General features: G+C 36.5%; 1 protein-coding gene across 2 annotated transcripts in view; it reads left to right on the top strand.

Moving 5' to 3' along the window:
• The window catches only part of LOC150083319 (focadhesin-like), a 457,209-nt gene that overhangs the window by 219,235 nt on the left and 218,390 nt on the right, over positions 1 to 19,584 (top strand). The window contains exon 12 of one of the 2 annotated variants that reach the window (XM_090377972.1): positions 12,649 to 12,894. The exons of the other annotated variant lie outside the window; for it this stretch is intronic. Within the exon in view, the coding sequence (XP_090234098.1) occupies positions 12,649 to 12,894 (246 nt within the window). The remainder of the gene's footprint in view (positions 1 to 12,648; positions 12,895 to 19,584) is intronic. 2 annotated transcript variants of the gene reach the window in all.

Genomic DNA, 19,584 nt, shown 5'->3' with positions numbered 1-19,584 from the left:
TGTTGGCTAGATGTTCTGAAGGTTTGCTAACGTTTCAAATGAGCAGAAAGATAAAGCTAGGGAAAAAAAGCTTAAATAACTTCAAGGGATGTGTCAGGGTAGTAAACTGTAGAAGAATACTTAGTTTTGACTCAGTCTACAGTAATGTTAGGAGTGTTGTTAATGAAATGGGTAAATTCGAACTCCTGATTAGGACAACTAATGCTAACATTATACGGCTAATAGAAATGTGATGCCACCTGGAAATTGGAGATGATGAGTTCCACTATTGTATGTATAATGTATTTAAGAAAGATAGGAAAGATAGAAGGGGTAGTGGGGATCATGCTTTTGATTAAAAACAGCCTGAGTGCAAAATGAACTTTTGCTGAGTCAGAAGTTACACCTGCCAACATAGAATCTGTTGTGTGAGAATCTGTTGTGTGGGTTAGTTGGAACAAAGGTATAATGAGAATGGGAGTAATCTTCAGACCAGAGAATTGTGAAGCGTATGATGAGAGTCTGTCTCTACATTCAGATGGAATTGACAAGCAAATGTGAATGTCTTATTGTGAGTGACCTTAACCTGCCCTTAATTGATTGGAATAAGTGGGAAACACTTATTCCAATAAATTAAGTTTTTTATGTATGTGAATATCTAGAAGAAAATGAATCAGGTTGGAACTTCATGTACTGGGAGTGGGAAAATGAAAAACAAAAATTTTATACAAACTAGATGATTATTTTTGTACCAACATTTTAGAGAAAATACTAAGAATATTCTAGACCTCACTGCTCATGAATCAGATGACATCATAGGGTTTACAGTGCAGGAACCATTGGCAGGCAGTGATCACACAGTCATTAGTTAGAAGATGAAGAAAGGTGTTGTCTTTGTTAAAGATAACGGCATGGGTCTTAATTTCAGAAAAGGGGACATGACATTTTAAGGCTACATGGCTTCTATTAATTGACCTGACATGTAATAGTATCACAGATAAGGCTAGGGAGGCCAAGGTTGAGTATGAGAAAGCAATAGCTAAGAGAGCAAAGAAAGGGGATGAGAAGCTTTTTGTGTAGTTGAATACGTAGAAGAAGTAAATTAATCAGGTTGGAACTTCATATACTGGGAGTGGGAAAATCTTAAATAATTCAGCTGACTTTGCTTGAATTGAATAGGTACTTTGCACCAGTCTTTAATGATGAAAGACTCTTCATGGTAAGTAAAGGCTGTGCAAGTGAAGAAGAGACGTGAGAAATTATTGATTTTGAAATTACAAATGACTGTTTATTAGAAAAACTTTCAAGCCTCAAGGCAACAAGTAAGGCTTCTGGGTTGATGACATGTACTCAGTAATTTTGAAGGAGGCGGCCATGGAGTGTATTGAAGCATTGAAGTTAATTATGAAGGGATCATTGTACTTAGGAGAGATTCCTTGGATTGGAGAATTACCAAAGTATCATCAATACATAAAGGCAGTGCTAAGAGTGAATTCAAAAACTACAGTTGGGTTAGTCTCACCTCAGTGGTAGAGAACTTGTAGGCAATGATTAAGAGGGCAGTCCAGGGACATTTAGATAGAAATGGCATTCTGAAGTACACACAACTTTGTTTTGTTATGGGAAAATCATGTTTAACTAACCTGGTAAGCTATTTTTACAATTACTCATGAGCTGGATGTAATGAACAATTTTGATATAGTTTATTTGGATTTTAACAAGGCATTTGACTCAGCCCTCATGAATAGTTACTGTATAAGCTGAAACAAGTTGGTATTACTGGAAGGTTTATGATAGATTGCAGGGTAGAAGTTTGTGATTAATGGATATTCTTCAGAGTGATATAACATCAGAAGTGGGGTCCCCCAAGGATCAGGTCCCTCTTGGAACACTTGTTCTGGATTTTCATAAATGACATCAACAAAGTCAGGATGATTTGAACAGGCTTCAAGAATGGTCATAAAAGGGGCAGTTATGTTTGAATTCAGCAAAATGCAAGTTCTTACACTTAATAGCAACCTTAAAATAACTTGTACACTTTGAAACAGTAGAGGAAGAAAGGGATCTAGGAGTTACAATACTGGCAGATATAAAGTTCTCTGAGCAGTGCAAGCAGGTAGCTAGGAAAGCTCATGGTGTCCTGTTAATGATTTATTGAATAATATTCTGTAGAGCTGGGGGGGGAAACGGATGTGCCTACATGAAGCTCCGCTTGGTGGTAAATGGTGGACAGTAATCGACGGCAGCTGTGACAATTTTTTATGGATTAATTCAAGCATTTCACTGTGGAATTTTGGACTTCCAAAGAAGAACACTTATGAAAGTAAGCAAGATTTATCAGATTGAGAATATTTTTATTGATCGCTTTAGACTTATTTTTGGACTTCTGAGCATTTTTTTTTTGTCATGGTACTATAATGCTGTAATAATGCTGTAATGAGCATATTGTTGCAAAATTTGATTGTTTTGCTGTTCAGAAGTTTAGGAATACTGACTATATTAGACTTATAAGTAGTTATAGATATGTTATTTTATATATCAAAATATATGATTATACCAACAGTACCTTATATCATAACTATAAACTACTATCAGATATGTTATTTTTGTGGGAAATATAGTTGCAGGCTTAAACTAGACTTTGCTTCAGATTTTGAGGTATGTTTCTTTGTTCTTAACAAAAAATCGTCAAGAATAATTGCCCAAATTCAATAAATAATACATCGCTGGGCTTGTTAAAGTGTCAACCATCTATATATATAACAATGAAAGTGTATTTTACCTGCAGAAAATGGTGGAAAATTCAAATAAGCAAATAACAATGAAAAATGAACCTAGCAGAGTTAAGGAAAAAAAAACCAGGGCAAAAGTAGAGACCCTAGAAATTGAACAAAAGACAGGAGGAGAAGAAAATTGAATACTTGACAAATTTGGCTGATCCTGTTAAACAGGCAAAAGAAACCAGAGTGTATCCAGTATACTAACAACACACTACAACAATATACTAACAACACCAGCACACTTCACTCCTCCCTGGCCTGCATGAAATGCAGCTGGGGTCGCACTGCAACTGAAAAATACTACTAAGTTGGATTTCCAAAGGAGTACAGACCAGTAAGAAAGAACTAAACAAATGAGATAAATCCCAGAAAAATGAATGGGTATGCCTGTGAGTGTAAAAGAATAAAAAATGCATACATGTCTAATTTTAGTACTTACTAACCTTACTTCTTGCTCTATACACCTTTTAAGTTACAGTAGAGCTTCAGTTATCCGGAATAATTAATGTCATACCTCTTCTGGATAGCTAAATTTTCCGGATAATCAAGCATAAGGTAAGATTAAATAAATCCTGTTACAATAAGGCTTTAAATATCATGAAAAAAATGAATTTATTTAATTTAAAATAATAACTTATACATAAAAATTCACACATTTACATATGTATGCATATTCGAATAGGTATTTTACTGCAAATTTTATGTAGGGGGAAAAAAAAATTTAAAGTAATTTTTTTAAAATAATGTTCAATCATTTTTGTTTTGTTTGTTGTGACTTTTTTTTTTTACCTAATAAATCTCAAGTTCCTTAACAATATCATTTTATTATATCGCATTCTTCCTATTTTTCTGCCCATTTTAGTGCTGTTTCTTTTTGTTGATGTTACTGTAAAAAACTGAGAAAAATAATAAATTGCACAGTTTCGGGCTGATATTATTCTTACCGAATCTGTAGCTATACTAAACATAATATGAAATGAAGAAAACAAAATATGCCATGGAAAATTGGGTTCATGGAAGCAAATGACTAAACTCTATCACTCATTTTGATTCCCTAATCCAGCATTTCACCAGATATAAGAAGTAAAAAAACAGATAGAAATACTCTCATAACATAATAAACATTTGTCTAAAATACTACCATTAATAAAAGAAAGAAAAATCAGCCTTTCAAATTATTCCGGATAACTGATGTTCTACTGTACTTAAATTTAGTAATTAGTTATCTAGCATATTAAGATACACCACACACCATTGCATCCCCCCCGGTGAGGAAAAATTTGCCCCCCCTGAACTGACTCGTGGGCAGATGGACCAGCATGGCCCCCTGCCTACCCAAGCAGACATCACCCCCGTAGCTATTTAGTGGTGTAGTGTGGGATACAGACACTGGTCAGCAGGACTTATCCCTGACCACTGTGGGAATGAGCAGTAAACAGGCACTCCAACATAGGGATCCCTTTCCCTATGAAATTTCTTTCCTGCCACCTAGTTTGGTTGTACTCTCACTCCCCATCCCCTTCCCCCAACGTGGGTGCCCCACTTTTTGCCTGGTGCATAACTCCACCACCACCTTTCAACTCCCACCCCATGGCAGGATGAGCATCCAGTCCTGGGGGAGCCTATACTGTCCCCCTTTCAACCAGGTGGGCACCTACACACTACTGCCCTCCTCTTTTTCTCTAAGACTTTAACCCCCTCCCACTTCCTGTCTTCCCACCACTATCTTCCATTTTCACTTTTCTTTTTACTGGGTGCTTCCTGTCTGTTGCCTTGGATACCACAGGGTTTTGCCACGGCTGTGCTTCACACTCCCTACTGCCCGGCCCACCTCTTTGTGGCACTGGACTGTAAACTATAGGTTTTTGTATGAAAACCCCGGTCCCTAGGCTAAGAGGCTGGATCAACAACACAACTCCACACTAATACTACATAAACACTCACTAACCTACATAAATCTGGCCTCTACAGAGTTTTGTAGGCATCACATTGCCTGACAAGGGGATTGGGGACCCCCAGAGCCACATTACAAATAACACTATACACTATACGAGGCAATTGTAAGACTACATTTGGAATACTATATACAAGTATGGTAACCTTATCTGAAAAAAAGATATTGAGCTTCTTAAAGGGTCCAAAGAAGGGCAACTCATGGTGAGACTGGCAAAAGGGTGACCCTACGAGGAAAGACTGTGATTATGGGGGCTGCAGAACTTGGCAACCAGGCACCTTAGAGGGGGATTTGATTGAGGTTTATAAAGTTCTGAGAGGAGTTAGTAAAATGAATGAAGGTGAAATTTTCACTGTTATAAAGAATTCCAGAACTAGGAGCCATAAATTAAAATTAGAGAGGAAGAGGTTTCAAACTAGATTGTAGGAAGTTTTCTATTATATGGCAAGTTTTTGATTACAGGAGCAAATTGATTCTTGTTCCAGTAATCAACAGGTAGTTGAGGCTGACATTTTGAATAAATCTAGGGGTCAACTGGATAATTATTTGCATGTGGAAGGAACTGCATAATTTATATTTCTTATCTACTTTTTTTTTTTTTTTTTTTTTTTGCCAGTACAGCAAAAGCCTGTGGATTTCGTGTACTATATGGCCAGTTCTAATGCTAATAAGAGCCTAAGACAATATACTGGACTAAACCGATTGTGCTCCCTTTTCCCAAAAATTCACTTTGGCTAACTCCCAAAAAACAGTCATGATTTTGATGTTGATGTCTGGGTGTTGACATGGAGCTGTTTTATAGTGATATTCCTTGGACTGTCCCTTATTTTCCAGATCATAGTGGTAAGTCCAGGATTCATCTGTAGTCACAATAACATAAAAATGCTTCCTTTTAATGTTCAAAATGACAAGTTGTTGACATACTTCAGTAACTTCAAGTTATTCGAATTACATGTCAAAGATGCTGCCAATTAAAAGCATTTTTATAACTTATAAATGAACAACTGCACAGAAGTGCTACTGTATGCATACTAACTAGAACTGTTAGCTGTGTTGTGAACCTAGTCAGAACTTGCTGCAGCACATAGCATTGAGGTTATGGACTAAGAGGTTTTATTTGTCAGTTCAGCCTTTTTAGTATACGAGAACAGGATATACTATGTATACTACTTAACTAAAATTATTTGGACACCCCACCAAAAAATACTGTGTACTTGCCAGAAGTCAACCATACATGCATATTGGTTCAAATGTACTTATATAACTCTCATGGGTCTGCATGGATTGGAACTTAAAACAGACTTTCAGCATGGGATGTTGGTTGGATGGCACATTGATAACCTACCATAATTCAATGTGGCAGATGTTATTCATAGGTGGGAAATTGTAAGTGATACCTCAGTGAGGGAAAAAAAAAATCTAGATAGCTTTATAGATTCACAGAACATATGTGATAGCCCATAATGAGAGTAGCTCATGCATCATGTATGGCATCTACAGAACACATCATGGAGCAGGTCTAGGGGACCGCAGGTACTTCATTATTATGTCAGCCTTCCATAGGGAACAACACAGCCTCTGGTTTAATAACAGGCTGCTTTACACTGCCATCAACTCCAGGGGCCTGACTTGCCTTCAGGCTTGAAGAGGTTTCTAATAAAAAAAATCATCATTTATCATAATTTATTCTTAATAAACAATCATCAGTATCACTGAATTCATATTGCTTAGCCTCACTAGCACAGTTGGAGGTTATATCCTCACATCACAGATACTATATATTTTGTACAGGTAGAGAAAGCCATGGAAAATATGAAGTTTTGAATGGCACCAAGCTTTGATGAAATTGGATATGAAATACTGAAAGCTGGAGGGAAAATAGTGTCATAGTTATTGCACTGCCTTTTCTGCAGGACAGATTCCAGAAAATCAGAGCAAGATTGCACCAGTATTTATAAAAAGGGAAATAAAGCTGAATGTGAAAATTTCAGATTAATTTCACTCTGTAATATCAGGTAAAATCTGTGCAAGTATCTTAGAAAAGAAGGCTGATAGTATTGTTGTATATAACCTTGGGGAATAACAGTTAGGTTTAGGGCCTAAAATCCAACAACACATTCCAACAGGGGCTGCACTGACAAATTGTAAAAAAGTTATAGGAACATAAACGAAACTACAATTTAGGATTTCTTCGTTATTAGAAAAAAGCATGTGACAAAATGCTTCAAAATTTCTGCTTAATTCTTATGACATCTCTTTTATGAGGTGCTTCCCAAAAGTTCCCAAAATGAATTTATAAAATAAATTAGACTCGCCCTGGGTCTTATTCGCTACCGTCACCTTTGAAGTAGTCCCCTTGAGAGAGTAAACACTGATCCCAGCACTTCTCCCATAATTTGTATGCATCCTGAAAGTCCTTCATCATAGTGTTCAGCACTGCCTGCGATTCGGTTTGGATATCCTCTATGCTGTCAAATCTTTGACTCTTCAGCTTGATTTTCATTTTTGGGAAGAGGAAGAAGTCGCAGGGGGCTGTCTAGTGAATAAGGGGGATGGGGGATGATTGTTATGTTGTTGAATGCAAAAAACTGCTCCACAGTGATAGGTGCCTCCATAGCCAGGTGGGAAGGAGCAGTAGTGTGTAGCACACGCTTCTTGATTAGACCGGGGTTCGAGCCCGTCACTACCAAATACGGAGGATGCGGAAAGGTCAGGGAATGACCACCGCATATCCCGGAGCAATATGGCCTTAGTTGCTAATGCTCCTAAAAACCAAAATAACAACAACAACAGCTCCACAGTGAGAAATGTGTGGGCTGGTTAGTTGTCACGATGAAGGACCCAGTTCTTTGTGCGCCATTTCTCGGGACATTTCCTCCTGACAGCCTCCCTTAACCATGGTTTCCTCTAAGCTGTGCACGTGTATGGCCGTGCACTGATTTCTATGAAGTTGTACAGGTGCTTTTTCTTCCCACACACACAGCTGACATACTAGATGGCAACAGGAGTATTAGTGGAAGAATGGATATAGGAGGGGGGGATAGCTCATGCCATAAGATTCGCTATTGCATGACATTTTCCCACATCTTTTATTTACAAATACGTAGTGCATAGGCACCTCTGTAGCCAGGTGAGCAGGAGCAGCAGTGCGTAGCACACGCTTCTTGATTAGACTGGGGTTCGAGCCCGTGACCACCAAATACAGAGGATGCAGAAAGGTCAGGGGATGACCACCGCATATCCCAGGAGCAATATGGCCTTGGTTGTTAATGCTCTTAAAAACCAAATAACAAAAAAACATAGTGCATAGTGAAAAGTTATACATGTTGATTTTATTTATATGAAAAAAATTATTACATTACGAATATATAAAGGACTGTAGTGGTTGTAGTTTATATTGTATGTTTTTAAGGTGAGTTTATTGTTATAAAAAATAATATAAATACTATATAATGGGGAAGGTCAGCATTTTTACATTCCGTCCACTGAACCACTCGCAAGCACAGTATATGTTGGGGTAGAGTGTATAAGGAATGTATTGTGATTGTGAAAATTTTCAAAGTCGAGTTTTTTATGTATTAATTTTTACTAATTAATACGTAAAAATATGTGGGCAGAATGTCGTCGGATCTACTGATCCAGATTTTTTATGTATAATCAAAAACGTTTCGTATTACTTAATATTTTATTAAAGAAGGTAAAATATGAAAAATTAAATTTTTTTTTAAAAATTTTATAAACTATTTTAATAATGTGTTAAAAATTTGTGATCTTTCCTAATATTTTATAATAACTTCATTTACAAAATACAGAGAATTAATAAAATTCTTTAATTTAAAAATTTTTCAGATAAAAAATGTCCAGAAGAAAAACTGAAGGCATAAATACTGTAAATAAAAAAAACTTGCAAAACATTTAAAAAGGATTGGCTTTTAAAACAAACTGATGCTGAAATTTCATCATCAAACAAAAAGCAAAGCCTAAAACTAGGAGATATTTTTCAATACAATGAAGAAAATGGTGTCGTCTTGTGTACTCTTTGTGCAGAGGCAAAAGTTGCGGGAGAATTTAGTACAGGAAGAAAATGGGAAGAATGGAAACTAGATTATTTTAAATGGCATCTAAGTCAGAAGATACACATAGATGCAGTTACCAAGTTACTTAACTGAGAAAAGGTGGAATTTTAAGTATTTTGACGGAGACTGTAGAAGTACGTAACATAAAAAATCTATATAATATCGGTGTAGATACACTGTAGATAACTCTTAAGAAACTATGATGGTAGTGTGGGAGGCATCATTTGCTGTGTATCTCATATTGTGCTCTTCCTTCACAACAAGTTGCCATGGTATTGCACTACCTCGAATAAGTAACGCTTCACTTATAGAGAAGACTATCGTTATTTATTTTCAGTGAGTACCACCACCCAGATGGCACCGTTTCACAGCTATTGGCCTATCATCGGTGGATGGGCAGTTACCCTGGTATTGCAGTGTAACATAAAAAAAGGAAAGAAGTGAATGATTGAAATCAAAATTTGATACGGTTAAGGTTTTAATTTATGATGTGATAGCCATAAAAATTAATGCATCAATGAATTCTGTACAAAACATAAATGAACCCACGGCAAAAGTTACAGATATACCTAAAAATTGGGGCCGCCTCCGTGGCCAGGTGGGAAGGAGCAGCAGTGCGTAGCATACGCTTCTTGATTAGACCGAGGTTCGAGCCCGTCACCACCAAATACGGAAGATGCGGAAAGGTCAGGGAATGACCACCGCACATTCCCGGAGCAATATGGCTTAGTTGCTAATGCTCCTAAAAACCAAATAACAACATAACAACAACAACCTAAAAATTGGAGAAGCAAAAATTATTCATTTCAGTTTGTTGAATGTATAAATTCCGTTCTCATAAAAAATATCCTGAACAAAATAAGAGAATCTACTTTCCACACGTTAATTGTAGAGGAAAGTACTGATATTTCAGAACAAAAAATATTAATTTTGTATTTTAAATTTCAAGTGAAAAATTAAACATATTACAAAACAGTATTTGGAGGTATTTTGAAGCTTGCATTCTGTGACAGTATGTCCATTTTAGGAAAAAAAAATTTTTTATTATGACAAATACCATCTTGATATTCAAAAGATGGTAACGTTCACATCAAATGGAGTAAGTGTTATGCTTGGAAGGAAAAATGGAGTAGCAGCAATTCTCAAAAAGGAAATATTACATCTATCTGAACAACATTGTGTTGCACACTGAGAAGATTTAGGATTGGACAACCAATGGAAAAATGTATCTATTATGCAAGGTATAGAGACGTTGCTTAGAACTGTATATACAATATTTTGCACGTCTAGCATAAAAAAAGGAAAATTAGAAGAACTAGCCCAGGTTACAGAACACAATGTTGTATCTTTTAAACCATTAAATGAAGTCAGATGGTTATCCAGACATTTTGCAGTTGCTTTAGTAAAAAATTATGAAATATTAATGGAATATTGCAATGAGCAGGTTAATGAATGTAATGATCCTATTAGTAAATGCTGTTTATAAATTTTGACAAATTCACAACACCATGTGGCATTAATTGTGCTCAATGAGAGCTTGCATCGCTTTGCTGCAAATATCTACAAAAAAGTTGTTTAAACATTATTGATGCACATCAATATGTTAAAGCTAAAAAAAATGTTGTATCTTTTAAACCATTAAATGAAGTCAGATGGTTATCCAGATATTTTGCAGTTGCTTTAGTAAAAAATTATGAAATATTAATGGAATATTGCAATGAGCAGGTTAACGAATGTAATGATCCTATTAGTGAATGCTGTTTACAAATTTTGACAAATTCACAACACCATGTGGCATTAATTGTGCTCAATGAGAGCTTGCATCGCTTTGCTGCAAATATCTACAAAAAAGTTGTTTAAACATTATTGATGCACATCAATATGTTAAAGCTAAAAAAAAACAAATTAGAAGCCAATATCTTGGAAAAAATATTTTCTGGAGTGAAAATGTGAAAGAAGTATTATAAAAAATTCAAAGTGATGTTGACACTGCAGCTATAATTCACTTGATCAAACGTGTATGTGATCACTTAGATAGCAGATTTCCTGATGATGAATTAAACAATTGGAAAGTATTTGATATTAATGCTATCACAAACGAAAGCAATAATTTTGACTTGGGGTAACTTGATATGATACGCCTTGCAAAAAAATATTCATGATTCATTACAAATAATGAAAGTGATGTTATTTCTAAAATATCAGAAGAATATTCGGAATTAAAATTTATAATTTCCGAAAAAAGCTAAAACTGGAACATTTAAAACTTTCAGTGACACTTTAAATTTCGTACTTAAAAATTTGTTTTGTAACATATCCATTCTCTATGATATTATGGGAACATTTCAAGCATCAAGTGCAGACCGCGAGTTAGGATTTAGCACTATGAATTCAATTAAAACAAAAAATCGAAATAGAATATATGAAGATCATTTAAGTGACCTTATGAGAATCAAATTGTGTTTAGCTAATGGTGCAACAATAAATGTAGCTGATGTCTACAAAGTATGGACTTCTACAAAGAACAGAAGAGAAAAATTCCAAGAAAAATAAATAACTAACTGTAAAGTGTAAATTCACTGTTAACATTTTTTTTATTATTATGCATGTCCCTACTCTCGTCACCAGTGAGCACCGTAGAAAGGATGTTTTGATCACTTCTGGCCTGTTCTTGAAGATCTCTACTAACTCCCATGCAATGCTGCTTTTGGGTTTTTGCTCAGTAACTGTGGTGAGGGCTGATGACCCTCCTATGTGTGAGTCCTGTGGCACAATTTTAACTTTTAGACACATTTTAATTGATTGTCCAGTTGTTAGCAATATCCGTTTTACCGCTTTTAATCATCTGGCTGAGCCGTATACACTCAGTCAGATTTTATCTGACAATGACAATGTGTCTGCTATTTTTAGTTATTTTAAATCAATAAAGGTTTTTACTTGTATTTAATATTTACATGTTATTGTTATTTCTTTATTGATTTATTTTTTCTACATTTTATACCTTTGTTATTTTATATACTGACATGGTGACCTAAGTAATTAGGTCAGTGAAAATTTAAATTTTTTTACATATCATCTGAGTTTGGCGCATTATAGCCTTAGTTGCTAATGCACCAAAAAAAACCAAACAAACAAACAAACTCAGTAACTGTGGCATGAACTTGGCTGCAATTCTCATGTTCAACTCATCTGACAAAAATCTGCCGACGTATGCCATACGATAGTCCTACAGTGCCACAAATGTCGTGAATGGTCCGCCTGCATGTCTTCACGGATCGCTGCCTGACATTCGACCATATTTAAAATGGTTAAACCAGTAGTAGATCTGCATCTGGCCTCAAGCATTGTCACCAAAAGTTTGTTTCAACTTCTTGTGGGTTTCTGCTGCTGCTGAGCAGCAGAAACCCACAAGAAGTTAAGAAGGAAACAAAATTTGATACAAGCACGTTGCTCCCCACACATCAGCTATCGCAAACTATGCTAAACCACACTACCAAAGAACTGCGCATCAATATTCAGTGACTCTATCCAGCCTGATGCAATGTGGCACACTGATTCACAACGGATGCATGCAGTGCTACCTTATGCCACAAGTCCGTACTAGGCGTAGTTCCCATTCAAAATTCAAATTTCGGGAACATTTGAGTAGCACTTCGTATGATTTGAAAAGGAAATAGTTTATAAATGTTTACTTACATTAATCTCTTAAGTAAGATAAATAATGGAAAAGTAGTAATTTTGATAAGAAATTTGAATTCACTCCTTTATATTTAGAATGTGTTTTTTTTTTAATTAATGATTTCTTGTTTAAAAAAAAAAAAAAAAAAACTTCTTTTTTTTTTTTTTTTTTCATTACCAGCACAATAGTAAATTTTCCAGTAGTGGAGGAGCCCTTGTACGAAGTTGTGCAGCTGTTGGTTTATATCACTTAGTCCCTGCATTACTAGCTTCAGATGCCAGCTTAATCATATATATTTGTGAAATTATGTTAAACCAATTAGCATTTGATTCATCTCCTATCGTACAGTGCTATTTTGGCATTGGACTTGGATTTTTAATTCAGTCATTATGCCGTGAGGGTTTTGTAGATTCTGGTGACTCACAGGTGGGTTTAATTTTGAAACATTTCTTTATAATTCTTCAGTAGAGGTTGAACTGCTGAATATACTTTTTTTTTTTAAATTAAACTTATTCCTCATTTCTTTTGCTTGCTATTTATGTTTATATTAGAAGGTTTTGATTTCTTTAAAAAAGTAAATAGTAAATTATTCATCCAGCTATCCTTTTGTTGAGGGAGAATATAAAAATTCTTATATTTAATGAAATAGTGAAAATTTGAAGCTTACATAATGTCTTTTTCATTTATTTGCATGGGATGATATTTACAAAAAAAAAAAAAAAAAAAAAAAGAAAAAAAATCAAAGCTGCATATTAGCATATGTAGCTAACTTCTCTATGAGGAATATCTGATTACAACACCAATACATTTTTATACCAATTAAGGAAATTAATTATTCAAGAATATTCAGAATTGTTAATTATTCTGTATATTGATAATATTCATCATTTGTACTGTTTCATGGAAAACAAAAATGGTTCATATTGTTTACAGAAATATATTGCTTATTAAGGAGAAAATTTTGAAACTAAAAAATGCTCATATTATCAGCTTAGTTTTATTCAAAATCTCATACTAATCCTTAACCGCGCCTCCGTAGCCAGGTGGGAAGGAGCAGCAGTGTGTAGAACACGCTTCTTGATTGGACCGGGGTTCGAGCCCGTCACCACCAAATATGGAGGATGCGGAAAGGTCAGGGAATGACCACCGCATATCCCGGAGCAATATGGCCTTAGTTGCTAATGCTCCTAAAAACCAAATAACAAACAAACAAACAAACCAAATAAACTTTTTTTCTAGAAAAAGAAATATAAACTTGCAATAAATATCATCACATCCCTGTTATCCTACTACATTTGGCATACAAATTGTATCAAACCTAATGAAAACATTAATAAAGCTTAAAATTTTGGAAGCCAGAAAAACTTAAACTACTATAGTTTTAACCAACAAATTAAAAGGAATTACAAATATTATAAATAAACAACACGAGGTTAATAATGACCATGAGAGAAAGGCTCCATTGGAGAAGATACCATCACCATGGTATGATTTGCGGTACCTAGAAGACCACTCACCTCAACCATGTACTCAGAAGGGTTTTTTGTGAGAAAAAGATCAAGTGTGTTGGCTGTGTGGTTAGGATTGTCTGCTATTCTTGTAGGTAAATGAAGAATCTGTGCAATGTCATTAGTAATTCAAATAGTAATTTAAATCAACTGTGGTGTGGACCCACACCACATGGAGGAATGCTGCCCATCTGTTATCAGGCAATACTAGGAGGTAGACGACTCTCATCAACCAATGCAATATCACCACTTTGCTTCTTGGAGGCTTGAAGTGGTGGAAACCGTGTTTTAGTCTCCAGAGCTAAGTTCTGGTCAACCCTTCCCCACCTCTTCCATCATGCAATATGACTGATGACTTTTGAGGTTGTGGTGAACATCATGGCGAGATCCAGTCTTCCTTACATTGAAGGGTACAGCTCTAAAACGGTGTTCGCAGGCTGGCAGCTAGTTAGTACACCGGATCAAACCTATTGGTAACTCTTCAGGAGGCTTCCGGATCAGCTAGTGTATCATCTTGCTACCTCTACTCTGCCAGATAGTGACTGGAGGGAGTCAGAATAGTGTGTATGCGAGGGCATTGTCGGGGCCACGTTATGTCAAGGAAATGGGTATATTCTTACCATGTGTACGCCACATCCAAAAATTTTATTACTTCATACAGCATGCCACGCCCACTTTTTTTTACTATTGAAAACGCCATGAATTGTCAAACTAATAGAGCAAACTTATCTTTGAAAAGATCTAACCCTCCCAAACACTTCCTAGTTCATTTCACAAATACGTGGTCTCAATTCTAATCTCAACGACGTCCATTTCCACCTGCAGTCTGCCAAACCCCATGTACTTTTTCTGACAGAATCTCAGTTATCGGTTGATTCAATTACTGCTCATCTCAGTTGCCCAAATTATTCGCTGTATGATTTCTTTCACCCCAAAGGTGGTACTTGTGCATATGTCCGTTCCAATATTCCGTCAGAGATTTGGTAATTTGGAATCTCCTCATTTCGATCTTCTCTGGCTTAAAATCTCTCTACCTCATTGTGTCAAATTCATCTGTTGTCTCTACCGTTCTCCCAACTCCACTAATCACTTGGAGCTCTTTGACTTCCTCTCTTTGCAACTTGACATTCTCCAGTCCAAGTTTCCTAACAGTTAGATAATTTTCCTTGTGATTTTAATGTTCATAACTCCAGCTGGCTTCCGTTTTCTAGTCACACCGACCCAGCTGGTCGAGATGCTGAGGCTTTTGCAATTACTAATGACTTGCAGAGATTGTTCATTTACCTACAAGGATACCGGACAGTCCTAACCCTACAGCCAATATGCTTGATCTTTTTCTCACAAACAACCCTTCTAAGTACACTGTCGAAGTGAGTGGTCCTTTAGGTACCTCAGATCACAACTTGATGATTGTCTCTTCTCCAATGGGGTCCTTTATATCATGGCTATTCCCAACCACATATTGTTTGGCATTACAAGAATGCAAAATGGGATGACCTGTGAGATTTCTTTTCTTCTTTTCCTTTGTCGGATTACTGTTTCAAAACTTGTGATGTCAACGTTTGCTCAGATCATGTCAGTGCGATTATTCTAGTAGGAATGGAATCCTTTATTCTATATTCCACTTTAAAATCTTGTCGTTTATCTAAACCTTGGTTTTCCAATCAATGTGCTAAGGCTGTTCAAGAGAAGAACGTTGCATATCGTAATTGGCTTCTTTCCAATTTTTCAGTTTCACTTTCTGCCTGCACAAAAGCACGCAACAATTGTAAAGCAGTTATTAATCAGTCCCAACTAGATTTTGAACAGGCTAAGAGTAGAAAACTTGCTTCTTGCCCTAGTGGTAGCTAAGCATTCTGGTCTCTTGCCAAAGCTATTTGCTGCAACTTTTGCCCATCTCTGCTCCCACATCTGTCAAAACCAGATGGTTCTGTTGTCACTTCAGCCAAGGATAAAGCTGACCTGCTACCATCCCATTTTTCTTCCAACTCATGTATTAATGATCTTGGTAAAACACCTCCCACCATTCCCAACATGCTCCATTCAATGCCTCCTGTGGTCTTCCGTCAAAAGAATGTCAGAAGGATTTTGATTAATCTTGATGCTAAGAAAGCTCCATGTCCTGTTGGTATTTCTCCATTTGTTCTCGAAACCTGTGCTCCTGTTCTTTGCCACCTTTTTTTCACTTTCTTATTCCAAAAGTGTTTTTCCTTCTGCTTGGAAATTTGCTCATATCCAACCAGTTCCTAAAAAGGGGGACAAATCTCTCTCATCCAATTATCGTCCTGTTGCAATTACTTCTGCTCTTTCTAAAGTAATGGTGAAATCAATTAACCGCCAACTCGTAAACTACCTAGAAACCTTCTGTCTGATCAACGATTGCCAGTATGGATTCTGTCAGTGTCAATCCACTGGTGATATTCTGACTTTATGTTACTCATTTATGGACAAATTCAAGCGAAACGTTTGGGGAAGCACAAGCAGTTGCTCTTGACATCCCAAAGGCTTTCGATCATGTTTGGCATAAAGGTCTTCTAAACAAGCTTCCATCTTATGGTTTGCCAACTGTTTTTTGTAATTGGTTATCCAGTTTTCTCTCTGATCGCTCACTGAGGGTGATGGTAGATAGCCCTCTGTCTTCTAACTTCTCCACTAATGCCGGTGTCCCCCAAGGTTCAGTTCTTTCCCCCACTATTTTCTCTTGTATATTAATGACCTTCTTCCATTGACTGGAAATCCTATCCGTAGTTTTGCCGATGATAGCACATTGCATTCCACTTTCTGTTTATAGAAACCTTGCCCTGCTCAATCAGCTTCAACTTCTGAAATATCCGCTATCAATTCTAAAAATTCTGATCTTTTCTCCACTGGCAATTTTCCAGTGAGGCAAAGACAACTTATTTGATTTCAATCCTTTTAAAACTCAGACTTCTAATCTCCCTGACTTATCTAATCTCTCTTGGCACAAGCACATTAGAAATATTGTTTCCTCTGCATCTAAAAAACTTGGTTTTCTCTTTTGTTCTCGGCGTTACTTTTCTTCCAAACAGCTGTTCACTCTGTACAAATCACAAATCTGCCCTACCGTGGAATATTGTTCCCACATCTGGGGTGGTGCTCCCAAAACCTCTTTCAGACTTATAGCTTCCATTCCAAGAGTGCAGTTAGGTTAATTAATGACTCCTCTGTAACAGAGTCTCTCCACTCGCTGTCTCATAGACGTACTGTTTCTGCTGCATGCCTTTTTTACAGATACTTCCATGGGCACTGTTCTTCTGAATTGGCTACTATAATTCCCACTCTCTCTTTCAAAATAGTCCGAACACATGGCACCACCAGCCAACATCCATTTACTGTCCAACTTCAAACTCACAGAACCAGCTTCTGTGAGTTTCAACTGCCGTTTTCTGGAACAAACCCAAGCACGTTACTAAGTACTATAGGTTCTAATACTTCTTGTGTTTGGGGTTTTCATAAAAAAAAAAAAAAAAAAAAGTAATTGCAAAAGCCTGAGCATCTTGACCAGCTGGATCCGTGTGACTAGAAAATGGAAGCCAGCTTGAGTTGTGAACATTAAAATCACCAAGGAAAATTACCTCACTGTTAAAGTTGGACTGGAGAAATTCAAGTTTCAAACAGTTCCAAGTGATTAGTTTGGAGAACAATAGAGGCAACAGATGAATTCGATAGAATGTGGTAAAGAGATTTTACACCAGAAAAGATCAAAAAGAGGAAATTCTAAATTACTAAGTCTCTGACAAGGAATATCAGAGTGGACATATGCACACCATCTTTGAAACAAAAGGAATTATACAGCGAATATTTTTTGGACAACTGAGATGAGCAGTTGTTGAATCAACCGTTAATTGGAACTCTCTCAGAAAAAGTATTTTAGGTTTGAAAGACTTTAAGTGTAATTGGATATCGTTGAGGTTGGAACTGAGACCACATATATTTGTGAAGTGAATGAGGAAGTGCTTGGTAGGTTTATATCTTTTCACAGATAAGTTTGTTCTATTAGTTTGACAATTCAGTAGTAAGAAACAGTGCGGAGGACATATTGTATGATGTAATGAAATTTTTGATACATGCACACGATGAGAATATACCTAGCCCCTTGATGTAATGTGACATTGACAATGCCCCCTGCATGGACACACTACTTGGACTCCCTCCAGTCACCATCTGGTAGAGTTGAGGCGGCAAGATTATAGACTAGCTGATCTGGAAGCCTTCTAGACAGTTACTAATAGGTTTGGTATTGTGGTCTAAGTAGTGGTCTGCCTGCAAACACTGTTTTAGAGCTGTACCTTCGAAATGCAAGGAAGATTGTATCTCTCCATGATGCCCATCGTAACCTCAAAAGACATCAGTCGTACTGTGTGATAGAAGAGGTGGGGAGGAAAGGTTGACCGAGCTTTGCTCTGGAGACTAAACATGGATTCCAGCACTTCAGGCCTCCAATTAGCAAAGTGCTGGTATTGCACCACTCGATGAGGGTAATCTATGACTTAGTATTGCTTGGTAAAACAACGGGGCAACATTCCACCGTGTGGTGTGGGCGCCACACCTCGACCCCTGCTTACAATTGTTCACACCTGGGTGATCATCTCCAGTATGTTAGGTACTGTATTTAAAGACTTGCACATGGGTGTTATACCCAGGGTTACTAAGAGTTGCACCATCACAAATGTGCAAACAGAGGATTTGGCTGCCACAGAATGACCAAAGTTCAGTCCACTTGACTTAAGTGTCAGCTGAATATCAGTTCCATCAGTGTTTTAGACTCTCATGTAGGAAACCCAGCTTGACATACCTGAGAGAATGTATGTGAAGCCTCAAGGACCATTTTGCACGAGTTCCTTTACTTTCATGACATTTTTATCATTTTTGTGACATCAAAGGGCATCACCCGCATGGTTCATCTTCCAGTGTTTCCTGTTGGTTTTTAAACCGATTAACCCACTTGTGATGCTTTGAAGAAAACAACATCTCTATAACTTTTTGTAATGTCTACAGTGTCTCTGTAGCACTTTTTCCATGTTTAAAGAACAACTTGTTAGCATGCTGTTCAAACTGCAACATTCTGTAATCAATCAGCTGTGACACCTGAGTGAATTGGTCAAGCTAGTTGCCACTTCACATGCATATGCACCAAGATCAAAGGCAATGCCCCACAAAACTAATATTTAAATGGTTTGCACTTTAGCATATGGCCATTGTGCAAACCATTTAAATACCAGAGTGCAATTCCAGTAAGTTTTTGAATGTACTTCACATACTCATATGCTGCTCATATGCTTTAGCTTAATGTTAATACTTATTTCGACATTAACAAAATGCATACAATGTAAGACATTTATTTCCAATGAGTAATTTCCTTTATTTCTCATATATGAGCCAAAATCAAGAACTTTTTTTTTAAATTAATTTTTATATTTTTAGATCTGCAGGTAAGCATTAAAATTAACATTTCATGTGCTCTGCGTCTTGAATGGTAATAAGTATGGTTATGAATAAATAATAAGCAGTATAGGTATATTTCAGTTTTTGATCGCAGATGACAATAATATTGTATGTGTCAAAAGCAGCATTATTAGTTGAATCA

This window comes from Mastigoproctus giganteus, chromosome 7 (assembly GCF_048544385.1).
Source record: "Mastigoproctus giganteus isolate SK-2022 chromosome 7, ASM4854438v1, whole genome shotgun sequence".
Lineage (NCBI taxonomy): Eukaryota > Metazoa > Arthropoda > Arachnida > Uropygi > Thelyphonidae > Mastigoproctus > Mastigoproctus giganteus.
The sequence above is the reverse complement of the archived record's forward strand: the minus strand, read 5'-3'. Positions and strand labels throughout refer to the sequence as shown.